The sequence below is a fragment of the Sus scrofa genome, chromosome 6 (assembly GCF_000003025.6).
Source record: "Sus scrofa isolate TJ Tabasco breed Duroc chromosome 6, Sscrofa11.1, whole genome shotgun sequence".
NCBI lineage: Eukaryota > Metazoa > Chordata > Mammalia > Artiodactyla > Suidae > Sus > Sus scrofa.
The window spans coordinates 63556099-63578946 of NC_010448.4; the positions used below are offsets into that span (position 1 = coordinate 63556099).

At 63.5% G+C, this 22848-nt stretch overlaps 2 protein-coding genes across 5 annotated transcripts; one reads left to right on the forward strand and one right to left on the reverse strand.

The window, feature by feature from the left end:
• Window positions 36–11982, reverse strand: UBE2J2 (ubiquitin conjugating enzyme E2 J2). The gene is made up of 7 exons (XM_003127491.4): window positions 11765–11982; window positions 7912–8042; window positions 5337–5377; window positions 2019–2121; window positions 1802–1940; window positions 1395–1475; window positions 36–684 (listed from the first exon to the last, which is right to left on the reverse strand). Exons 2-7 carry the CDS (start codon window positions 8040–8042, stop codon window positions 400–402), a joined length of 780 nt encoding a protein of 259 aa, XP_003127539.1. The 5' UTR covers window positions 11765–11982; the 3' UTR covers window positions 36–399.
• On the forward strand, window positions 12073–22525 carry SCNN1D (sodium channel epithelial 1 delta subunit). 4 transcript variants are annotated; one of them, XM_021097431.1, is made up of 14 exons: window positions 12073–13083; window positions 15352–16214; window positions 18292–18665; window positions 19210–19417; window positions 19495–19685; window positions 19967–20055; window positions 20127–20290; window positions 20395–20493; window positions 20702–20819; window positions 20949–21027; window positions 21100–21157; window positions 21322–21377; window positions 21492–21567; window positions 21683–22525. In XM_021097431.1, the coding sequence occupies exons 2-14, from the start codon at window positions 15921–15923 to the stop codon at window positions 21944–21946; spliced, it is 2070 nt and encodes a 689-aa protein (XP_020953090.1). In that variant the 5' UTR covers window positions 12073–13083; window positions 15352–15920; the 3' UTR covers window positions 21947–22525. The 4 variants fall into 4 exon arrangements, with proteins under 4 accessions (XP_020953090.1, XP_020953092.1, XP_020953091.1 ...); XM_021097433.1 differs by having other exon boundaries at window positions 15628–16214; XM_021097432.1 differs by lacking the exon at window positions 12073–13083 and having other exon boundaries at window positions 14079–15467; window positions 15628–16214.

A 22848-nucleotide genomic window follows, 5' to 3' on the forward strand; every position in this document is an offset into this window, starting at 1 on the left:
GGCCGAGCTCCGGCGGACAAGAACGCACGCAGAGGTTTGGAGAAGCATTGAGTTTTATGTTTGTAAGAGACCAAGTCTAATAAAATGAAAAACAAGTTACTAAAACAGGTCCAAGAGACAACACAGGAGATAAGCTACAAAACCAAAGCACGGGGCTTCCTTGTGGACACAGCCCACGGCCCCCGACAGCCCCCGGAGAACGGGGGGCTGGGATCTCAGTCTGCTCCGAATCCAAACTACACGCTTTGGGTTTTGTTTTCCTTTTCAAGGGTTTAAAAAAGCTAACCCCAGGAGTCAGGCGGGCCAGCCCTGTGCTCGGCAGCACGTCCAGCCAGCCCGCGTCAAGTGTGGGCCCAGCGTCCCTCGTTTCCGACCACCGCTGCGGGTCGTGGCGGCGGCTCACTCCTGGGCTATGCTCCTCAGCACGTACTTGACCGTGTAGGCGAAGGCCGCAAAGCCAACTATGACAAACAAGTTCGCCAGGGCACCGCCCAGGAGTCCGTGGTGCCGGTTGGCCTGCTGGAGCCCCGCGAGGTGCGGCCCGGCCCCCGGTGCGTGGCCGTTGAGGATCGGGAGCCCGTTCTGGCCGTGGTGCGTCTCCCCGTCTGGAACCACGTCTGGCAACGGGAGAGCCTGGGGTCTGCTACTGAGTTCGTCCTGTGCTTTCTGCTTCTGCTTAATTTCCTGAGACAAACAGCAAGAGACGGAGCTGGTCTGGGTAAACCGGCCCCTTCAGGACCGGGGGTGGGGTGGGCATCTTCCGCCCCAAAGACCCTGCCAGTGGGCAGTCACCAGAGGCTCAGGTTCCATCCTGACACCTGCCTGAAGGCAGCGCAGCTGTGCTCTCATCTTACTGGTGCAGGGGCCAGTGACAAGCCCGAACCGCAGAGCCTGGGCTTCCCGGGCCCTGGCCTGAGCCCGAATTTCCACGGCCCAGACCTCCCCACGGCTCCCCCATTGCACCTGGCCACCTTCTCTGCTCTGGCTGAGGCCAGGGAGCAGTCTGCCCCTCGGGGCAGGCCCTTCCTGCCACTTCTGGCCCATCGGGGTCCTCGGCAGGCCCGCCCCCTCCCAGCCTCTCCCCCTCCCTGATCCAGCGTCGAAGCCCCCGGTCCCCAGGAGCCCTGAGGGGGAGGGGCACACCTGCAGCACCTAAAAGCCCCTCCCGTGTGCCCGGGTCTGTAGCACAGGTCGCACAGGAGCACAGGGACGTTTTTTTGGGGGCGGGGGGGCGCACCCAAGGCAGATGGAAGTTCCTGGGCCAGGGAACGAATCTGAGCTGCAGCTGCGACCTAGGCCACAGCTGTGGCAAGGCGGGATCCTCAGCCCACTGCACCACAGCAGGTGCGCCACCCCCTCACTGCAGAAAGAAGAGGGCACTTCGGCTTTCTTACCTCCACGACCTCGGGAAATAATTCACAAAAGACTTTGTCTTTTAAATTAAACACTAAACTCTGTGCAGCCAGTTGTCTTTTCTAGGAAAAAAGAGAAGTATCAGCTGAAGGCTCAATTCACGCCTTTCACCTTCTAACAACAGACAGGTCGCCCTCTTCACGCCACAGGAGTCACTCGGAGCCCACCGCTCCCGACAATCCACGTGTGGCCTCATGAGGCCACCGCCCCGACAATCCACGTGTGGCCTCATGAGGCCACCGCCCTCCCAAGCCACCAACGAAGGACGCTGGACCGGTCCCTAAGAAGGCAGAGAAACACAAGCCGGAAAACAAGGCGTTTCTGTCCTAACTGGGCGTGACAGCCGAGGAGAGCAGGACCTGCCCCACGAGCCGCCCTCCGCCCTCACCGTGAAGTCCGATGTCTCGATGCTGCCCAGGGTGGGGCCCTTCTCCACCATGAAGCTGAGGAGCCCTGTCAGGATGGTGGAGACAGACCAGGCCGGGTTCCACGTGTCCGGGTGGAAATCCGTGATGGAAAGACACAGCCTGAGAGAAGGCGACCCGTCAAAGGGGGGACCCGCGCCAGGACCCCGGTCCCGCCCCGGAAGCCGCAGGACGCCTTACCTAGTGTTGCACTTGAACCTTCCATTGGGAGTTATCATATAAATACTAGGAGGTTTAAAAGGAAATTCTCTGGGAAAAATTAGTTTTCCATGATAATAGCCACCTGCACCAAAACAAGAGAAACAGGAGTTCCCGTCATGGCTCAGCAGTTAACGAACCCAATCAGCATCCCTGAGGACATGGGTTCGATCCCTGGCCTCTCTCAGTAGGTTGAGGATCTGGCGTTGCCAAGAGCCGTGGTGTAGGTCGCAGATGCAGCTCGGCTCCCATGTTGCTGTGGCTGTGGTGTAGCCTGGGGCAACAGCTCCAATTCGACCCCTTGCCTGGGAACCTCCACATGCCGCAGGTGTGGCCCTTAAAAAAAAGAGAGAGACAGAAAGAGCCCTGTCACAGTCCACAGTGCAACCCCCCACCCCAGCTGGCCCTCCCCACCCCCGTGCCCACCAGACACTGTCCCTGGAGGAACAAACACGTCTTGCTGGCAGTCTCTCTGGGGCCCACAACCACCAACCAAGGGGTCCTTGCCCCCAGGGCTACTCACACCCCTCCTCCACTCTCAAGTGCCCCCCGACCCCGCAAGCAGAGCAGCAGGACAGAAACTGCACAGGCTCCTCACTGGCCACCACATCCACTCCCAAGAGCGGCAGCGACCCGGGTCCCCTCTCTCCTACACCTCTCCTCCGCCACCACACCGCACCCAGCAGCAGACAAACCGCCACTTCCCCACCTTAAAACAAGTGACCTGTGCTGCCCTCCAATCCCTGCCAGCTGCTTCCTCTCCAGGTAAAGCCCCTGACCTTGAAGTCACCAGCTGTCCCCCTGGGCCACCTGATCCTGTCTCAGGCCTCACAACCACTCCTTGATGCCCCCCAAGTCTGGTTTCATCACCCCCACTTCTGGGGAGCACCACGGTGACTCTCCACATGGCACCTGGACCTCTGGACCCCTCCCTGGCGACCAGGGGACACTGCCCACACAGGTCCCAGAGGACTCTCCTGCCACTTTCTTCAAACAGCAGCTCTACCCCGTAATTTACTCAGACTAAGATCTGGGAGCCCCTGCTCCCCGTATCACACTCCACCAGCAAATCCCATCAGCCCCACTGCCCAACTGATGCTACACCCCGAGCCTGGGAGGACCTACTGGCCTCACTACCTCCGTCCCCGCCCACCCAGCCCAAGGGCCCTGTGGCCAGCTCCCCCCTGGGGGCTTCACACCCGTGCCCTCAGGGCAGCACCTGGGAGTCTGCTGGAAATGCAGAGCCTCAGGCCCAGCCTCAGCTGGCTGAGCAGGACGTGCATCTGACAGGAGTGAGGCAGGTGTGTGTACACTCAGTCCGTAAGGCTGGGGTGCTGCCCTGCCCGCCACTCCGCATCATCACTGCCAGAGGGGTGACGGAAGCCAGTGTCACCTGCACGGCCAGCTCAGCAGACAGACAGGTCTGCCAGCAAGAGACTAACTCTAGAAATGACACTCGGAGCACAGCCACGCTCGGAATCACTAAGAAAAGCCAAACTGGAAAAAGAGCAGGAGATACTAGCAGGCGCTCTGCCCGAGAGGAAGCAGGAGCAGCTCAGTCCTCGCTGGGAAGCGGCTGCCGTGTGAGGGGAGGGGGTGGGAGCTGGGCTCGCCTGGCTGTTCCAGATCCTGCCAACACCTGCTGGGTCCTGGGGGAAGGGCTACAGGGAGCCACCACCAGTGGCGGCACCAATGGGCTCAGGCAGAGCTGCAAGTGGGGGCCCCACCCGGGGAAATGTGTGGGGAGGGTGGAGGGCAGAGCCTCACCAAGAGGCCTCGGCACCCAGCCTGCCCGTGCAGGTGAGTAAACGCGCAGCTGGCATCTCCATCCAGCTCCAGTCCAAGCGTCTGTCCACGGGGGACGGAGCCATGGGTGTGCCGTGGCCACGCGCTGGAGAAACGCACAGAGCACTGGGGCCCTGGAATCGCTGCACACTCCCTCCCTCGACCGCTCTGGCCATGGCAGGGTAGGGACACACTGCGCTCTGCTGTCCCGCGAACCTGCGTCTCCCTCCACGGGCAGCGGAGCCACACTGGCACCTCCCGCTTTACATGTGACTTAGCTTCTTTTTTACAGCCGCGCCCGCGGCACAGGGAGGTGCCCAGGCCAGGGGCTGAGTCTGAGCTGCTGCTGTCAGCCTACCTCGCACCCATTCTATTGTTTTAAAAAATGGTTTCTGGGGCTCCCATCAGGGCTCAACAGGTTAAGAATCTAGTATCCATTAGGATGCGGGTTTGACCCTTGGCCTCCCACAGTGGATTAAGGATCTGGCGTTGCTGGGGCTGTGGTGTAGGCCGCAGCTGGGGCTCCGATTCACCTCCGAGCCTGGGACCTTCCATATGCTGTGGGTGCCGGAGATCACTGCCCGTTCTGGTGTCTATTAGAGTTTGTTGAAAACCAACCGTGTGTTAAGTAAGAATTTCAGCCCAATCTGCATAGCTGCTCTGTGCTCCAGAAGCCCCATGCAGGGCTGCTGTCAAGCCCCAGCCCCTGCTGCTGCTGCTGCTGGCAGCTGGGTGGTCCCCATGTAACACTCTCTTGTGCTAACGCACCCACCCCGCAGATGGCACCTGCAAGCTTGTTCCCCTAGGATGGCTCACCCCCGACCAGAAGGGAGTCCAAGAGGCTAGTGACGACCCACAATGCCCCCCAAGGGTCCAGAGCAGCCCCACCTCCCCCCCACAGCACAGCTCTTCCAGTGAGCCCAGGGCAGCCCGCACACTGGTGCACGAGTGCTGCTTCAGTCACCTGAAGCCAGGACCCAGCGGCTGGAGAGCTGCCCACCTGGCCAAGGCCCTGCCCCGGCCCAACACCAAGGCTGGTGCCAGGCTCCCCTCAGGCCCCTGGACACTCGCTGATCGACAGCTGCAAGGTCTACTCTGCAAACACTGGATGCTGTGTCTCCACACGGGTCCAGGGCAGGTCCTGTGGCCCCCACGCCTCGGGGCCCCTGCCACACAGGCCACCACCAGCTCAGAGGACTCAGCACTGGCCTCTCTTTCCTTCGAGAACACGCCTCCCGGCTCATGGCCACGTTTTACTGTGGCCCAGTCTGTTCCCCCGGCTCTGACCCCACTGACCTTGGTGACTGGGAAAGGCGCTACTTAGACCAGCCCCTGAGGACTGTGGTAGGTCAGTGAAGCCCACTGCACAGAGGCCCCTGGAATCTGGACGAGCTGAGCAAGTGCCATCAGCTCATGTTACCCACACCAAGAGTACAGGCTACGTGACAAACACGAGGTGTCTCTGGAACCCAGGGGCTGCCTGCTCCTGTGCCTCCACTCCCGGTAAAGACGCACCTTCATAGGGAGTCATCTCAGGGCCTCGGACCACATAGTGCCTGGGGGAGAGAAGAAAATTAGTTGGCACTGGGATGGCAAATTCTCCAAAATCCAAGGGACTCCAAGGCCAGGTCTGTTGATGTGATTTTTTTATTTTTTATTTTTAGGGCCACACCCGCTGCATATCGAGGTTCCCAGGCTGGGGGTCGAATCAGAGCTGCAGCTGCCCGCCTACACCACAGCCACAGCAACACAGGATCCTTACCCCCTGAGGGAGGCCAGGGATCAAACTTGCGTCCTCATGGTTACCAGTCAGGTTCACTGCCGGTGAGCCAAGATGGCACCTCCCAAGGCCAGGATTTTAGGGCCCAACCAAAACCAGACATTCATTAGGCAAACTGAGGGATAAACCCTACCAGCAAGGCAGCACCAAAGCTCTGCAGTCTCTCGTGCTGCTGGTGCGCTAACAGCTGCTCTGAAACAGGATCAGAGGCTGTGTCTCCCAAGTTCCCCACAAAGTACTTTCCTATCCGCAAACAACACGCCAAAAGCTAATCCTCTAAAACCATCCATGTCAACTGAAAATTTAACACTTTTTAACTCCACAATTCATTCTTGAGATAAATTTCAAAGCTGGCACCTGTGAGAGTTCCCTCCATGGCTCAGCGGTTAAAGAACCCGACTAGTATCCAGGAGGATGCAGGTTCGATTCCTGGCCTCGCTCTGTGGTTGAAGGATCCGGCGTTGCTGTGGCTGTGATGTAGGCTGGCGGCTACAGCTCCGATTCAACCCCTAGCCTGGGAACCTCCATATGCTGCAGGTGCGGCCCTAAAAAGAGAAAAGAAAAAAAAAAAAAAAAAAAAAAAAATTGGTATTTTTCAGTGCGTCCAAATGTCACAGTAGCTAAACCCGGAACAGCTGGAGCCTGGGGAAGAGCCAGCAGGAGGGACAAGGGCAGCTTGGGACTGTTGCCAAAGTCCTCACGCAGAGGGAGCCTCGGACCTGGAGCAGCCATCCAGGGACTCTGTTCCTCTGCACAAAGGCAGGCAGCTGCGGCTCTACGTTAACAAGCGTTTAGCTCACAGGTTTTCAAAAAAAACAGAAAAGCACAAAGGAGACGGTAGACCCAACAGAAACACCAGACTAGATACCACTGCACACACGCTGGTACCCACCCCTCCAGACGCCGCCTCCCACCGGGTACTCTGACAACCTGCTGGCTGACCTGCGGGCTCACACCCCCGACTCAAAAAAGGCCGCCATCCTGGAAGGCAGATCAGGAACGCAGGGCCTCCAGTGGCTCCTGCTCCCGACTCCTGTACTCGATCTGAGGCCACGGGGAAGGGCCCAGGTGGCAGCATAAAGAGCACCTGGAGGACGGGCCTCTTCCAGAAAAGGCTCTCTTCTCCCAGCTGAGGAAACAGACCCTGCTGGGAGCAGAAGAGCCCACACAGCAGGCCCAACACTGCTGTCCTGGGCCGGCAGCTGAGAACTGGACTGGGGTGGGGTGGGGGGGCATCTCCCCAGCCCAACTGCACCTAAACTGCGTCTGCAAACAACGTGCTTCAGGCTGAAAAGCAGTCCGCTTTCCTGCCGGAAGTCTGCAACTGCAGGCCCTGGTGCTGGGTCCAGGAGGGCGTCCTCGGCGGACCGCACGGCCTGTGTGGTGGCAGCTTGCTGCATGGGAGGGAAGCCTGGGCCAGTCTTTAGGACTCTGCCTGCACCTCTTCCCGGCGCCGCCTCCTGTCTCTTCGCTATGCTCGTTACAGAACCTCCGCAGTGGGTCCTCCTGGCCAGTGACCTGGGACCTGAGTCAAGGCAGGAGAGGGTCCCCTCGACTGACAGAGGGGGACCCTTGGCTGCCATAGAGCCTGTCCCTCTATCTACCAACTGTGCCCCAGGGGCCACACTCGGCTTCTGCTGGGGGGGGGGGCTCTGCTGCATCTGCTGCAGCACTGATGCCTCTCCAACAACCTCGAGCCGCATCGGCCCCTCCGGAAGCTGAGGAAGGCAGACCCAGAATCCCCGACCCCCTGTCCAGCCTGGTGTTGAGGCCTAGATTTTACTCAGCTGCATCTCTCTTCTCCGGATCTCAAAGGACTTATTAAGATGAAAACATAAAACACCCTCCAACCCAAGAGAACGTGCTCCCACTCAGCTCAGCTCTCCGTCCTGCTTCTCACAAGATCACCAGCAAAGCCCGACAGGGCAGCTGTACCATGGCCCAAGAGCTGCTCCGAACCGCATGGTCACAAGGCGGAGATGGGCCCGGAGACAGGAGCTGCGGGAGCAGGACCCTCTGCTGTGAGCTCGCTAAGGCAGGACAGCCCACCGCACGGTCCCGAGAAGCAAAGAGCAGAGGAGCGGCCAGCAGCTTCTCCAGCTGGGAGATCTGCAGGCCCCCAAGCCTCCCCAGGCAAGGACCCTCTCCAGCCCAGCGGGCAGGGGCAGGGGCAGCCCTGCCACGCCCCCGGCAGCTGCCCACGGTGCAGATGACCCGAGTGTCCACGGGCCTCACAGCCCACTCCCACCCGACGAGGGTGCCGAGCCCCTTGCCCGCACCCAGGGGCGGCGAGAGGGACACGGAACTCACCACTCCAGAATGTTGGAGGGTAGGGGCTCAGCACAGATGTAAGGCACGGGGTCTTTCTTAATTCGGAGATAGTCTTGCTTCAGTCGCTGGGTGGCGGTTGTCGGCGCTCTCTTACCACTGCTGCTGCTCATCTGCAGAAAACCAACCCCCGTGCTGACCAGGGATGGAGGCGGCCGGGCTGCTCTCCACCCCGCAGCTCAGCACCCCCACCCCTGCTGGCACCTCTGCACCCACGGCCCTGCCACGACCTTCGCTGACACAACGCAGTCAGACCCGGAGGTTAGGAAACACCCAACAGCCTCACTCCCATCTTCAAGGAACCGACACAGGGAGAAAGACACCCATTTCTAAGGGTCCCGGGCAGAGGTGTGAAGCCAGCCCGGACCGCCAGTCACAGGCACGTTTCTCCAGCACTGCGCTGGAAGGTGCCCGCCAGGGGGCCGCTGACACCACAGAAACCAGCCCCCAAAAGGCCCTGGTTAAACATCTTCCAGCACGCTTAGCACTGGCCACAGGTGGGCGGGGGACAGAGAAAGAGCCTCTCTCTGAGCCTGGAGAGGGGAGATCCTGGAGAGACGGGGACACCGCGCTAGGCAGAGGGGGAAGGAGCGCCTTCCAGGGAGAGGGAGCGACAGGTGCACAAGCAGAGGCCAAGGCAGGGCACTGTGTCCAGGGACCAGCCCTGGGTCACTGCGTCAGAAGCCAAAGCATGGTGAACAGTGGCTGACAAGCCTGGCCAGGGACACGAGGCCAGGCCAGGCCATCAAGCAGTGCCCCAGAAAGACTACAGGCCTGGTCTTCCAGCCAGTCAGATCTTCTGTCAGGAAGGTCCCTCTGGTGGCCCAACACATGGCAGATGGGATGGCATGGGAGGGACAGGATGAGACAGGAGAGCACTGAAGGTTGGGGACAGGGAGCGAGGGAGCAGCCGTCAGTCACGAGAAGGGACGAGCCTGCATGGGGAACCCTGGGACATCCCAGCTATGCTCCAGGGGCGGGGGGGGGCATGGAAGACAGGGCTCCCCTCTCTCAAAGGCCCCAGAACAGCTCCAACCCAATCTGTGTAACATACCAGAACCGCTCATAACATGAATTGGAAAAGCAAGAAAATCCTGCTAAAAATAAAGTGTGAAAGCCACTGGCGCAAACCACAGCGCAGACAGGGGACAGAGGGTGCAGCGCAGAGACCGAGAGGAGGGGAAGGCCCGTCCAGGCTCAAGGGCAGGCCGACTGGCGCAGGCAGTGAGGGAGCAGCCGTGCGCGGCCAGCTCAGCACAGCCCGCTCACCTCCGAGCCGCTCGGCCACAGCACTGGACCTCACCGCCGGCACACGCCTGCAGCCGGGCCTGTGCCTCCGCACTTCAGCCTGGAGCCGCCCTCCCGCCAGGCTCTGCCCGGGGCACCTCACCTGAGCGGCCATGGCCTCTGGGCCCTGAGCCCCACAGACCACGACCAGGGCTGGGCCCCTCGCTCTGCACCCCTGTGGCCCCCGCAGCGCCCCCTGCTTCCTGCGCTGGGACCCCTAGACCTGGGGCCGAGGTCCCCACGCCCCCCCCGCCGCCCCACCCCCATGCGGCCCTTCCTCTTCCCATCAGACTGCTGCCTGGCCGGCAGCTTCGGCCCCGGCCCTCTCGGCCCTGACTGTAGGCTGAGGTCAGGCTAACGTTCTCATGCCACAGTCCTGACCTCAACCCTTCAGGACTCACGCAGAACCAAGCAGACAAATGTCAACAAGCCCCCGCTGCCGCCAAGTCCTCTGGAGAACAGCCCCAGGGCTCTAGTCCCCAACGCCCAAGGCCCCTGACCTGGCCTGAGCCAAGCCCCTTCTCGTCCCAGCCCAGGCCCTATGGGGACCCACCAGGCCCTTCCTGGCCCAGCTCAAAAGCCTCGTCCTCCAAAGCCTCCCAACTCCCGACTGCAATGCTGCCTGCCACATTCTGTCCCTCACTGGTCTCCCTGCGACCCAGCTGGTGTGCCCACAGCAGGAGCGACAGGTCCGCCTGGGAAGGGGAGGGTCCGCAGAGCACTGACCCAAGCTCCAGCCCAAGGAGCCAAAGGGCCCAGTGGTTCGCCTGGGGCGACATCTAGGAACAAACACGGCCACGATCTGAAAGCAGAACCACCACCCAACCCAGGGTGCCTTCAAAGAACTCTAAGGGGCTGTTTCCTTTAACCGTTCACCCCAAAGTTAACGCCCTGCCACACACACCAGTTCGCTGGGCGATTCGAATACAACTGTGCTTGGCCTGGAGTAAGTGGCCAGGCAGGCTCCTCAGGAAGGTTCGCGGTCCGCCTCCCCGATTCCTAAAACAGACCCGGCCTAGCTGCTCACACGCGGACTTCCCGCTCACTCTTGCTCTCAGGTGCGCAACCTTGAAGATCCTACCTCTCACACACCTCCTCAGTCCGCTAAAAGGGCTTCTAATGACCCTTCTTGTGCCTCATCGCAGCCCCTCCAGGGGACTTCAGGTGTGACCGTTTCTTCCAGTTTTCCCCACCTACAGAAGCCAGAGCACCTCCACGGGACATGAGCTGGGGCTCAAGCTCCCTTCAAGACAAGTCCCCACACAAAGACACAGAAGGTGTAATTCACAGAAGGAAACGGGGTGCAGACACAGAAAAAAAAACATCAGACGAAACAAAACAGAGGCAAACAAAACTTTAGCGCAGAGACGCTGAAGGAGAGCAACCGAAGCCTACGCCCGCAGGTGACAGAGTCCCGTGGGCAGCAAGTGGAAACAGGGCGCCGCCGGCGGCCTAGCATCGCTCCCGCCCGGGGTCCGAGCACTCAGTGATGCTGTGACAGAGACCTTGGCCTGACCGACGGACGGGCACGCGACACACCCGTGCCCAGGACTTTCCCTTCCCCACCGGGACTGTTTCACAGCCAGATGGAGGCTGGGGGCTGAGGGAGGATTACTGACTCCAAGTTGTAGGCACAGGGTCCAACTGTGCCTGCAGACACACTGGACTTTTCAATTAAGCAGGACTCTCAAGTTCCCTTCTGCCAAAACTAGATCCAAGCACCGAAGGTCACTCAGCTGGAAAGAACAGGGCCCAGAGCCACCGCGCGGAGGGTTCTTACCCACTGACCACCTCCCCTCCCACCAGGAGCAGGCTCTCCTCTCCTTAACTGTTTGGCGCCTGGGGGTGGGGAGCGGGGGCAGGCGCGACAAGGGGTTGGGAATGGATTTCAACTGGACACACGTCAGCTAAGTGTTACTAGCAGGACAGGGGACCAGAAGCTTACACTGGCCAGAGCTCTCGAGACCGTGCTGGCAACGGGCAGCTAAGGAGAGCAGGCGGGCATAGGGGAAGAACCTGCCCGGGGCCCACACTAGCCGGCCGGCAACAGAGCCCCCCGACTGCGGCGTCCCACTCCGGCCGCCTGGCTTTTCAATTGGTTACCGTTCCAAGGGGAATAAGCAGGCTCGCGCCTTCCTGCTGGGACTCAAAAAGCTGCTCAGGTGTGAAGTGTCGACGGCCTCAACAGCAACCAGCCCTCGTCAACGCGGACTCCCAGGACATGTTTACAAAGCAAGCCCTACGCCGGCTCGTCCCGGCGGCGCCCGCAAGTGTGCCACTGGCAGGAGGCCTTTCCGTGGGACACCAGCCGTGGGACCACCAGAATCCCCAAGCTGGCAGGAGGACGACCCGGCCCGGAGCCCCGGGCGCCCCACCGTAACCGACCTAGCGTTCCGCGCATGGAAGCTCCAGGCCGGGCCCCGCGAGCACAGACGGAGCGGGGTCGGGCTGTGCGGAGACCCCGTGCCCGCCGCCCGCCACCCTGGCCGGCTCCAGCGGGGCGGACTCGCGGCCGAGGCTCCGGCGCAGGCCCGCGGCGCGCGCTCACCTCTCCCCGTCGCCGCGCGTGGGCCGCCGCCGCGCTCAGGCTCGCCGTGGTCGAGGCCGGAGCAGGGAGCGGGAGAGCGGGGCCCGTGCCGCAGAGCCGCACCGCGCCGGGACTGGGCCCACCCGACCGCCGCCGCCGCCGCCGCCGCCGCCGCCGCCGCCGCCGCCGCCGCCGCCGCCTTAGCTTCCAAGATGGCCACTAGCGGGGCGGGACCATAATCGCTTCCGGTTCCGGGGCGCGGTTTGCCGGGGCGGCCGCTCTAGGCGGTTGGGCGGAAGTAGCCGGCCTCTCGCTGCCGCCTCCCGCCCGGGGAGGTGGAAGCAGTCGACGCGTGCGCACTGGTGGGCAGCCCCGCGGGGCGGGGCCCGAACGCCGGGCGGGTCCGGTCTGTTGGCCGCAGATCGCCGGTTCGTCCCTGGGCCACTGCGGCCCCGGGGAGAATCAGCGGCCGCAGAGCCCCGTACCTTCCACCCCGCATGTTCCCCCCTTACGACCCCCGGCCTTCTACGGGAAGACAGGCCCTGTTAAAGGGTGACCCCCCGCCTCGCGGTGCCAGCGTGAGCCCCGCCAGAGTTCCCCCGGGACCCCGACCCTCCCAAAGGCCCCCTGCCAAAGGATCGTGCCCACTTAACAGGAGAGCACGGGAGGCACCCTGCGTCGCTGGGCCCCCGTGACTGAACCCCCGGGGGCCCTGAGAATCAAATCCTGGGTGGCCTTGTGTGGCCACAGTGACCGGGAGCCCCACCAGAACCTGTGCCAGGTGGGGTCCTCTGCTCACGGGGAGAACTGTCCTCGTAAAAATAGTTGCACTGTTTCCCAACTGAATTTTCCACACGGCCCATGAATAGGGTCATTATGCACCAGTGGACACTGCACTGAGACTAACTCTCCGCTCCCACGGTCCCCTCCCTGGCCCTGGGGGAGGGGAGGCAGAGCAGGGAGGTGGGGCGGCCCCGGGAGGCCCAGGGAGCCCAGGCCAAAGTTCCCCGGACAGCGTCAACATAGAGAGAGCCCTCCTGCAGGGCCTGGAGCTGCTCATCTGCCTCCAAGAGTATTTGCAGGCACCTGAAGGTGGCAGGCAGGTGGGGGCCTGGACCGAGGGAGGGCTGGTCAGTGGGCAGGCCAGCACACTACCCCTGCCCTTCCTGTGAGTGGGGCTCGGATGCTCCCGCACAGGCTGCTACGCTGTCAGGCTGGTCCTCGGTCGCGACAGATCTGGAAGACCGTGGCTGGGCGGAGCTCGTGGCTCTGGGCAGGAGAGCAGAGACCTGCAAGTTCTCACCCTTGACCACGGCCCGGACTGCCTCTCAGGCAATGAGGTAACCGACCACATTCCTAGCACCAGTGGATGCAGCCACGGGGAGCAGCCACGCTCACCTCAAGTCTGCCCACCCAGGCACCCTCAGGTGGGATCTGAACGGCCACCGCAGAGCTGGCCCCAGGCCCTGGGCGGATCCCGGAAGGGGTGCCCATGGTCCGGCCGTCCAGGACCAGGCGAGTCCGCCCGTGGGAATCTGGCCTTCCCCCGCCTCCTCCAGGCCCTGCTATCCCCACGCCACCGGATGGCCCCGCTGCTTTTAGCTCTTGGAAAGTTATGTGGAGGAGGCCGCCCTGAGGCATCAGGGTGTTGGAGCACAGGTGTGAGGGAGATGCAGACCGGCCCCAAACCCCACACATGCCACATCACACACTCTCCCCACCCCAGCTGGCCGGTACCTGCAGACGCCGCCTCTGTGGTGACCAGAGTCCCTGCCTGACCCTGCAGTCAGCACCTGGGCGATGGGGGAGGCTCTGCCACGGCACCCAGGAGACTCCTCACCCATCTGCGGACAGGAACTCCAGATGGACCAGCCCCAGGTGGCCTCTGCCATGCCCCCTGGGTGTCCAGAACACGTACAGAGCCCATGGGCTCAGACTTCAGGTCTCTTGCACCAGAATGTCCCTAGAGCCAACTCCAAGTTGTCCCACAAGTGAACGAGCAGAGCCCGAGGGTCCTGTGACACGCCAGGCACCCACAGTCTGCAGGGCAGCCCTGGCCTGGAAGGTGCCCCTCAGCCCAGCCCTGGTGAAGGCCACCACCGCTTTAAGGCCAGTGGGGCTGCGTGCAGCCGGCTGGGGCCAGCCGTCCTGCAGAGAGAGTGGGGGCCCAGGGCCTTCTGCCTGTCCCTTCTCTAATCCTTTCAACTTGCAGCCATTAAGGAGTGGCCACACGGGCCCACGTTGTGCCAGAAGCTGGGGACGCTCTGTCCTAACCCAGCCTTGCCCACCTTCCAGGCCAGGGCTGCCCTGCAGACTGTGGGTGCCTGGTGTGTCACAGGACCCTTGGGCTCTGCTTGCTCACTGCTGGGTATTGCCACTCTCAGGGACAATGAGAAGTTGGCTCTGGGGGGATTCTGTTGCAAGAGACCTGAAGTCTGAGCCGATGTGCTCTGGAGACTAGAGGGGCCTAGGAGGCAGGTGAGGGACTGGCCAGGGCAGTAGGAGCGGCTGCCGGCTGTGCCGCTGCGGGATGCGCTCTCTGCAAAGGCAGACCCTGGGGCAGTTCCCCAGGAGGGAGGGAAGAAGGGTCAGTGTCTCCTGCTTGGATGTGGCTCAGGTCCAATAGGGCATGGGTCATTGCTGCCATGCCCCTGGCCCTGTCCCAGCCAGGCCCCTCTCCCACAGGAAGACTGAGTCTCCTGCTGGCACAAGCTGCTCTTGGCTGCAGGGCACCCTCTGGCTGGACCTAGGCTCCCTGGGGCCGGGCTCCCCAGCCCCCCTCTCCAGGCAGCCCACTTCCGCAATTTCTGCGCCTCGGAGGCACAGGCAGCCGCGCTTCCAGTGACACAGAGCACTTAGATCCTTCCTCTTCTGCTGAGAGGCCTCCTGGGGACAGCCTCGCTCCTCAGCGACTTGACCCACCTCCTCCAGAGGAGAGCGGCTGGGGGCAGCAGGCTCATGCTGAGTCTGGAGGCTCTGACACCAGCCCAGGGAGCGGGCTCTCACCTCTGAGCCTCAAACATGCAGAGGAAACAGCCTCACTTCGCGCTTGAGGAGGCGGGCTCAGAGAGGTTGAGTAATTTGGGCAATGTCACACAGCTGATGAGTGACAAAGCTGTGATTCGCGCCCCCACCCAGATGAGTCCAGGGCCAGCTCTTCCCTCTCCCAGCTGTCCCCGGAGGCCGTCCACCTCCTCCCTGAGCCACGTGGCGGGTGACCTCACCCCCCCTCAGAGCCCAGCCCAGGTCCTCCACACTGATTTGGGGCAGGGTTCAGGAGCCCACAGCCTGTGGGGGGAGGGCACCAAGGGCCTAAGCCAACCCCTCAAATCTGAGATCAGTTCATCGGGGCCAGCGAGTCCTCTCCGTCCTCCTCGGGCCACGCCAGGTCACCCTGGGGGTTGTGCTGCCCTCAGCACCCCGTGGGGGCCTCCCATGGCCACACTAAGGCCAAGGGTTTCAGCCTCAGCGATTCGGACCCTGAGAGCCGTGCGTCTCAGCACACATGCGCCGTCTTTGCAGGAGGCGTGTGCGTCTGCCAGGGGGCTGCGCTGTGGGCATGTCACAGGCACCATCTCCTCACCCAGGCCCCCCGCTTGTCCCCACAGCCAGCCTGTCCCAGGGGCAGGGCAGCTGGCCCTGGGGGCCACCTGTGTTCTGGGTGTGAACACGCCTGCCCAGCAGCAGCCTTTGACCACCAATGCCTGTGGTTAGAGTTGGGCAGGTAGGTGGTGGCGAGCGGGCATCCTCGGAGGCCCGGCCCAAGGAGGTTGGGCCGGGGCGGGGGCCCGGAGACTGCAAGAGCCAGCAGGGTGGGCTCTGGGGAGGGCAGACAGGACATCCAAGGGGGGTTCGGCCCAACAGGTTCCCTCCTCTCCTTCCAGAAAACCCTGACCCCTCACCCCCAGCCAGAGGCAGGTCCCCAAGGCCTTGCTTCCTGGAATCCAGGCAAGAAAGCTTCACCCTGAGGAAGGACCCTGTCCCGGCCACCAAAGGCTTCCCCTTCCGGGACCAGGACAGGTGTGGCCACCCCCAGCCGGGCCCTCTCTGCTGCCTCGCCCCACGCCCAGTCTTATAAATAGGAGGCTGCCTGGCCAGCATTGGGCCATAGCCCGCTTTGTCACCTGCTGAAACCACCACCAGCACCGCCACTGTCACAGCCGCCCAGCACTGGAGGATGGAGGAGCCTGCACAGGGAGGCTCCAGCCTCAAGGTACCTGGGGCGCCTGACGTGGGCTCCCCCGCCCGGGCTGGCAGTCAGGGCCAGGCCTCCCCAGCCCGAAGGGGAGGGGCTGTGTCCATCTGGCCCGGGAGCACAGGCACACCCGGGGCAAGGGCACGGCTCCCGGACAGCCTTGGTCAGCCGCCCCCACTGACAGAGGGCAGACCGTGTGAGAGAGAAGCGCGTGTCGAGTGTGTGCCTGCGCAGTGTGATGGGGCCATGCTCCTGCTCCTGCCCTGGGGGCATCAGGTATCTGGACCCAGCCCCACCTCGGGAAGCCCTGGAGGCGGCCTCCGGCCCTGGCAGCCCTGGGGAGGGCGGGGAGCTGGTCTGGGCTCTGAGCGGTGGGGGGGAGAAACGAGGTTACTAGTTCAGAGAGCACCTTCCGGGGCCCCCTTGCTGCTCCTGTGCCACAGGGCTGACCGGCCCACCTTACCCATGAGGGCTCAGTGTGATCCTGGGGACGCGTGTGGGTTGCGCTCTGTGCTGCGTGGAACCCAGCAACAGCACCGCACAAAAGCAGGCATGCGCTTTTGGCCGGGCTGCCTCCACAAGCCAATGCCAGGCTGCATGCCTGGGGCCGCGCACAGCCTGCTGGCTCTGACACGCATGAGCCCAGAACTCAGGGAAGCAGCCCGCTTGGCCATACTGGGCCCCCAGGTGCCAGCTGAGATGGGGCAGGTGCTTCCGCCCAGGCCCGGTTGGCTGGAGGGGGCTGGAGCCCAGGAGGCTGCCCCCCGCCCAGGGACAAGAACCCTAGTGATGAAGACCAAGATGGGGACAGTGTGGAAAGTCCGCAGGAAGACCAGGACGTGACTCAGCCCGCGCCCAGACCAGCAGGCCTGACCTGGTCAGGGCCCCACGTCCCTGTGTACTGGGACATTGGAGACTCTGGGTGGGACCAGAGGGCAGACTCTGCGGGGCAGGCCTTGGGTCCCCACCACTGTCTGGCCCACCAGCCTGCTGCCTACTTTTCCTCAAGGCCAAGACCCATGGATGGAACCTTCCCAGGTCCTCTGCACGGACGGTGGACGATGCCCCCACCCAGGGCCCACAGCACCAAACAGCCTATGGGCCTGACCCTTGGCCCAGATGTGGTCCCACCTTCCTGGCTCCACCAGCCCCGTCAAACGAGGCCATGCTGGCTGCTGAGGGTTGGCGAAGGCCACTGAGGCCCAAAGTCAAGTCAATCCCCACACTCTGGGCTCGAGGCCCACCATGGGCATGTCACTTGGAGGCCCATCCCCAGAAACTCCTGCCCCACTTGGCAGACAGATGGCAGCAGAGACCCACCCAGCCCCAAGCCTGCCTCCAAGCAAGGCCAGACATGGCGTGGACACCATGTCCCCTGCTGTCCCTGCACCCCCTGACCCAGGCTCGTCTCTGGCTGTGAAAAAACACACCTGAGAAGGCTGCCTGATGCCTGCCAGCCGTCATAGGGCAGAGCTGCAGGGTTCGTCCCGGGGAGGAACAAGCTGCTGCTGCTGCCTTTTTTTTTTTTTTTTTTGTCTTTTTGCTATTTCTTTGGGCCGCTCCTGTGGCATATGGAGGTTCCCAGGCTAGGGGTCTAATCGAAGGTGTAGCCACCGGCCTACGCCAGAGCCACAGCAACGCGGGATCCGAGCCGAGTCTGCAACCTACACCACAGCTCACGGCAATGCCGGATCGTTTACCCACTGAGCAAGGGCAGGGACCAAACCCCAACCTCATGGTTCCTAGTCGGATTCGTCAACCACTGCGCCACTACCGGAACTCCCCTTTTTTTTATTTTTTATTTTTTACTTTTTACTTTTAGGGCTGCACCTGTGCCATGTGGAAGTTCCCAGGCTAGGGGTCGAATCAGAGCTACAGCTGCCGGCCTACACCACAGCCACAGCCACAGCCACGCAGGATCCAAGCCGCATCTGTGACCTACACTACAGCTCATGGCAACACTAGATCTTTAACCCACTGAGCGAGGCCAGGGATCAAACCTGTGTCCTCATGGATACTAGTCGGATTCGTTTCCACTGTGCCACCACAATGGGAACTCCACAAGCTTCTTTTTTTTTTTTTTTTTTGGCCGTGCCCATGGCATGCGTGAGTTCCCAGGCTTGGGACTGAACCTGTGCCTTGGCAGTGACAATGCCAAATAGTTAACCACTAGGCTGCCAGGGAACTCCTAGACAAACTTCTGATGGGGCGTCTTTGGAGCATGAGCAGGCTGGGCTATGCCACCAGTGGCTGGGGGACAAGGCTGGGAATGGAAGTCCTACAGCTCTGTGGTGGGCAGGGTGCTGGGGGGGGTCAGACTGGGGCCCTGCTGAGGCTCATTTCTCCGACACAGGCTGGAGCCTCAGCCCAAGCAGCTGGCGGGGGGCCTGGGGCCGGAAGGTGCCCCCAGCCACTGCCACTGCCACCGTCAGAGGAGGAACGCAGGGAGGGGCTTGTGGAGCTGCACACGTCCTTCAGGGAGCTGGTCACCTTCTTCTGCACCAACGCCACCATCCACGGCACCATCCGCCTCGTCTGCTCCAGCCAGAACCGCCTCAAGACTGCGACCTGGGCACTGCTGCTCGCGGGCGCTCTGAGTGCGCTCTACTGGCAGTTCGGGCTCCTCTTCCAGCAGTACTGGCGCTACCCAGTGGTCATGGCGGTGTCAGTGCACTCGGAGCGAAAGCTCTTCCCATCGGTCACCCTGTGTGACATGAACCCACATCGGTGAGGGCTGGGGCCAGCCGGGGGGGGGGGGGGCATCTCCCCTGGCGTGGTCACAGCGGGACTCCCCAGAGTGGACCACCTACCTCCCCAACCCATGCGCCCTGGGGGCAGGCTAAAAGGGAAGGAGAGCCAGTTGGAGTTTGGTGTGACCGGTGCCACCCTGGAGGGACACCCAGGCGCTGGGCAGCCCAGGGAGGGGGAGGGGAAGTGGGAGGAGGGCTTTCCAGAAGGACAGGCCCCCAGGAGAAGGGAGCAGGGCAACACTGCAGGGGGGGAGGCAGCAGGAGCCAAGACAGGGAGGGGCTGTGACTGCGCCAGAGGATGATGGGGTCCGTGGGGTGAGGGGGGATTGGAGGCCAGGCTCGAGGTCTGACTTCCCCCTGCAGCCCTGGCTCCGGGTCCAGATCCCCTTTCTAGGCATCTGAGGATGGGGCGGGGCCTTGGGGGGGGAAGCCCAGCGGGGGGGGGGTGCTCCCTGCCGGGCGGGGCTGGTGTGCAGCCCTGGTGGCTCTGACTCCGCGGGCCCCTCCCTCGCCCGCCCCAGACCGCGGCCGGCCCGCCGCCATCTGCGGGCGCTGGACGACTTTGCCCGGGAGAACATCTACTCCCTTTATGGGTTCAACTTCACCGAGAGCGAGGAGGACCCCGGCGCCGAGGCCCTGGGCTCCGAGCCTGCCTTCCAGCTGGACCGCGGGATCCGCCTTCAGAGACTGAGCCCCCTCGGCGGCCAGAACAGGGTGGGCTTCCGACTGGTGAGTGTCTCAGCCGCAGAGGGTCCGGGTGGCACGTGGCAGGCCCCGCCCCCACACGGACCCCGCCACCCCCCCAGTGTAACCGCACCGGCGGCGACTGCGTGCACCGAGCCTACTCCTCCGGCGTGACGGCCGCGCAGGAGTGGTACCGCTTCCACTACGTGAACATCCTGGCCCTGCTGCCCAACGCCCCTGAGGACAGCCACCGCAGCCACGGCGGTCACTTGGTCTCCTCCTGCCGCTACGACGGCCAGGACTGCCAGGCCGGGTGAGTGCGGGCGCCAGCCGCGCCCCGCCCCGCCCCGCCCCGCCCCGCCCCGCCCCGCCCCGCCCCGCCCCGCCGCCCCGCCCCGCCCCGCCTCGCCTCCCCGCCCCTCCCCTCTCCGCCCCGCCTCCCCGCCCCGCCCCTCCGCCCCTCCCCTCCCCTCCCCAGCGGGCTGCTGGCCCAACGGCTCCCTCCAGCGGCAAGGGAGCTACGGTACCTCCGGGGGGGACGCGGCAGGGTAAGTGGAGGGGGTGTGCTGGTGTGAGCGTGGACCCTGATTCCAGGCACTTCCAGACGTCCCACCACCCCACCTACGGCAGCTGCTACACCTTCCACGGTATCTGGGCCGCGCAGCACCCAGGCATCACCCACGGTGAGTGCCAGTCCTGGCTGGGTGAGGGTGGGGCATCCAGGCCAGCCTGCCCTCACCCCCACCTCCCGCAGGGATCAGCCTGGTCCTCAGGGCTGAGCTGCAGGACCACCTCCCTCTACTGTTCACGGAGGCCGGGATCAAGGTGCTGATCCACAGGCATGACCAGACACCCTTCCTGGAGCACCAGGGCTTCAGTATCCGGCCGGGGACAGAGACCACCATTGGCATCCGAGAGGTGGGCCGCCCTAGTCTCCAGGCTTCCAACTTCTGTGCCCAACCCCAGGGGCCCTGGGGCCTAGGGAAGGGGGCAGCAGAACTGAAGAAGCCGCCTCCCCCCAGGACGAGGTGCACCGGCTTGGGAGCCCCTATGGGCACTGCACCCACAGCGCAGGCAGCGTGGACGTGCGTCTGCTGTACAAGGCCTCCTACACCAAGCAGGTGAGTGGGCGTGGGGATGGGGAGGCCGGCGAGGAGAGACCAGGGAGGGGGACGGGGGTGGGGCGGAGGAGGCTAAAACAGGCAGAGCCCAGAGAAGGGGTGCTGGGGGAGAGTGGGCCAGCCAGTGGGGAGGAGGTGAAGTGGGCCGCTGGGAGAGTGATGCGCGTCCCAGACCCCCAGCTCCAGTCCCCTGCTGCCACCCCCCCAGGCCTGCCTGGTCTCCTGCTTCCAACAGCTGATGGTGGACACCTGCTCCTGCGGCTACTACCTCTACCCCCTGCCGGCAGGGGCTGAGTACTGCAGCTACACGCGGCACCCGGCCTGGGGTGAGGCCCCATCCCGCCCATCCGTGTGGGCTGCTGAGGGCAGCGTCCCAGGCTGCCCGGCATCATGCACACCTCCCCACCCCCCCAGTCAGTCACTCCTAGTCGGTTCACCGGTGACCCTCTCCCCAGGCCACTGCTTCTACCGCCTCTATCAGGACCTGGAGACCCACCGGCTTCCCTGCACCTCTCGCTGCCCCAGGCCTTGCAGGTGAGTGGGGATCGATGGGGTTGGGGATGCCCGAGACCCCACACAGGGATGTGACCAGGGCTGCCTCCCTAGGGAGTCCACCTACAAGCTCACTGCCGGGGTCTCCAGGTGGCCTTCCTCCAAGTCAGCCGTGAGTCCTTCAAGGGGTGGGGTGAAGGGCGGGCAACCAGGTGGGGCTCATGGGCAGGGAGCCCTCTCTAGACCGGCCTCTGCCCCGAGGTCTTGCCCTCATGGCACCCCACAGTGCCTGAAGGCTGGAAGGAGCTGCGGCCACAGTGATCCTTGTGTGTGCAGGACTGGATCCCGGCTGTGCTGGACAGGCCAGGTGGCCGCCAGAGCCCCAGCCCCAGGTGGGTGCAGCACTCCTTGCCCCCCCCCGCCCCCTGTCATCCTCATGCTTCAGTGCCCCCAAGGAGGGCTTTGCCATCAGGTCAGGCCCAGCTCCTCCCGCCTCTCCTTCCCAGGAGCAGACTTGCCAAGGTGAACATCTTCTACCGGGAGCTCAACTACCGCACGGTGGACGAGATGCCTGTTTACTCGGTGAGCTGCCCGGGACTGAGGGCCAGGGGTGCCACGGGGCCAGCGGGTGGTGGCTGCCTTCCCTGGGGAGGCCCAAGCACGGGTCGCACTGCTCACTGCCCACCGATGCCGGCAGGTGCCACAGCTGCTCTCGGCCATGGGCAGCCTCTGGAGCCTGTGGTTCGGTTCCTCCGTCCTCTCCGTCCTGGAGGTGCTGGAGCTGCTGCTAGATGCCATGGTCCTCACCCTGCTGCTGTGCTGCCGCCAGCTCCACAGGGCTCGGGGCCAGCTGGGTGCAGCACCAGGGGAGCCCACTCCAAGCCAGAGACCAACCTGTTGCCCGGCAGCTGCAGGCATGACATCAAATGCCCGAGGGCCTAGCTGGCCCCGCTTCCCGTGACGCTGCTGGGGCCCCCCACAGAAACCTCACCTAGAGTTCAGCCAAGCTGAACTGGGGGCCCACAACGCCTGACACCTGAGCCGGGACGAAACGGGTCTGATCCGGAGTGCCGTGGCAGCAGTGGGCTCTCCGGGCTGTCCCAGGTGGCCAGCCCCAGGGGACCTCCCCCGGCCAGCCAAGCCAAGCCCAGGACCCAGGAAGTAGCAGTTCAGGAGCCCGAGGGCAGGCAGGCACCTGGACCCCCAGCACATCGGGGCCTCTCTTTAGCCCAGCCACCCTGCCCAGTGGCGGCCCCACAGGTCTTCAGGAGGCCCAGGGCAGGGAGGAAGTGCCTCCACCACACCCGGGTCCCGCGCTCCAGGCGAGACAGAACATCTGCCACGAGTATGAGTGTATGGCATGCGCGCAGGGGGTGGGGAGGCCCCCACGTGGCAGTGTGTCTGTGTCTGGTGTCAGTGTCACACATCTGTCTACACCTATGTGCAAGTGTGCACAAGCATCAGGCCGTGGGAGGAAGGGAAGAGCAGGGCTGGGCAACCGGTGACCTTGGGCTGCTCTGCAATAAAATGTGTGATTCCACCTCGTGCCGAGTGTGTCCCTGCCGCCCTCCCTCCCGAGGGAGCAGAACACGTCAGGCTGCGCCTCCACATCCTTGGATCCACTGCCGTGCTGTTGGGCCTGGGGGACAGGACGCAGGGCCAGGGCTTGCCCGGGGCACAGGGCCGGATCCAGACTATCCTTGCCAGTTGGTGTCCATCCCGGAAAAGGGCAGAGGAGCCAGGGAGCGGGTGTTGGGGGTATCAGGGGTTGTTTGTCTTTTTGTTTTTCTTTTTAGGGCCACACCCACGGCATATGAAAGTTCCCGGGCCAGGGATTGAATCAGAGCTGCAGCTGCCGGCCTA

Excerpts from the sequence above, each read along its gene's own strand:
- UBE2J2 (XM_003127491.4), bottom strand. The coding sequence starts at position 8,042 with ATGAGCAGCAGCAGTGGTAAGAGAGCGCCGACAACCGCCACCCAGCGA. Across the intron at positions 5,378-7,911 it reads CCCTCCAACATTCTGGAGTG|GCACTATGTGGTCCGAGGCC; the intron begins GTGAGTTCCGTG and ends TCTCTCCCCCAG. Across the intron at positions 1,476-1,801 it reads TCGAGACATCGGACTTCACG|AAAAGACAACTGGCTGCACA; the intron begins GTGAGGGCGGAG and ends CTTTTTTCCTAG.
- SCNN1D (XM_021097431.1), top strand. The coding sequence starts at position 15,921 with ATGGAGGAGCCTGCACAGGGAGGCTCCAGCCTCAAGGTACCTGGGGCG. Across the intron at positions 20,056-20,126 it reads GCACCCAGGCATCACCCACG|GGATCAGCCTGGTCCTCAGG; the intron begins GTGAGTGCCAGT and ends CACCTCCCGCAG. Across the intron at positions 21,028-21,099 it reads CGCTGCCCCAGGCCTTGCAG|GGAGTCCACCTACAAGCTCA; the intron begins GTGAGTGGGGAT and ends CTGCCTCCCTAG.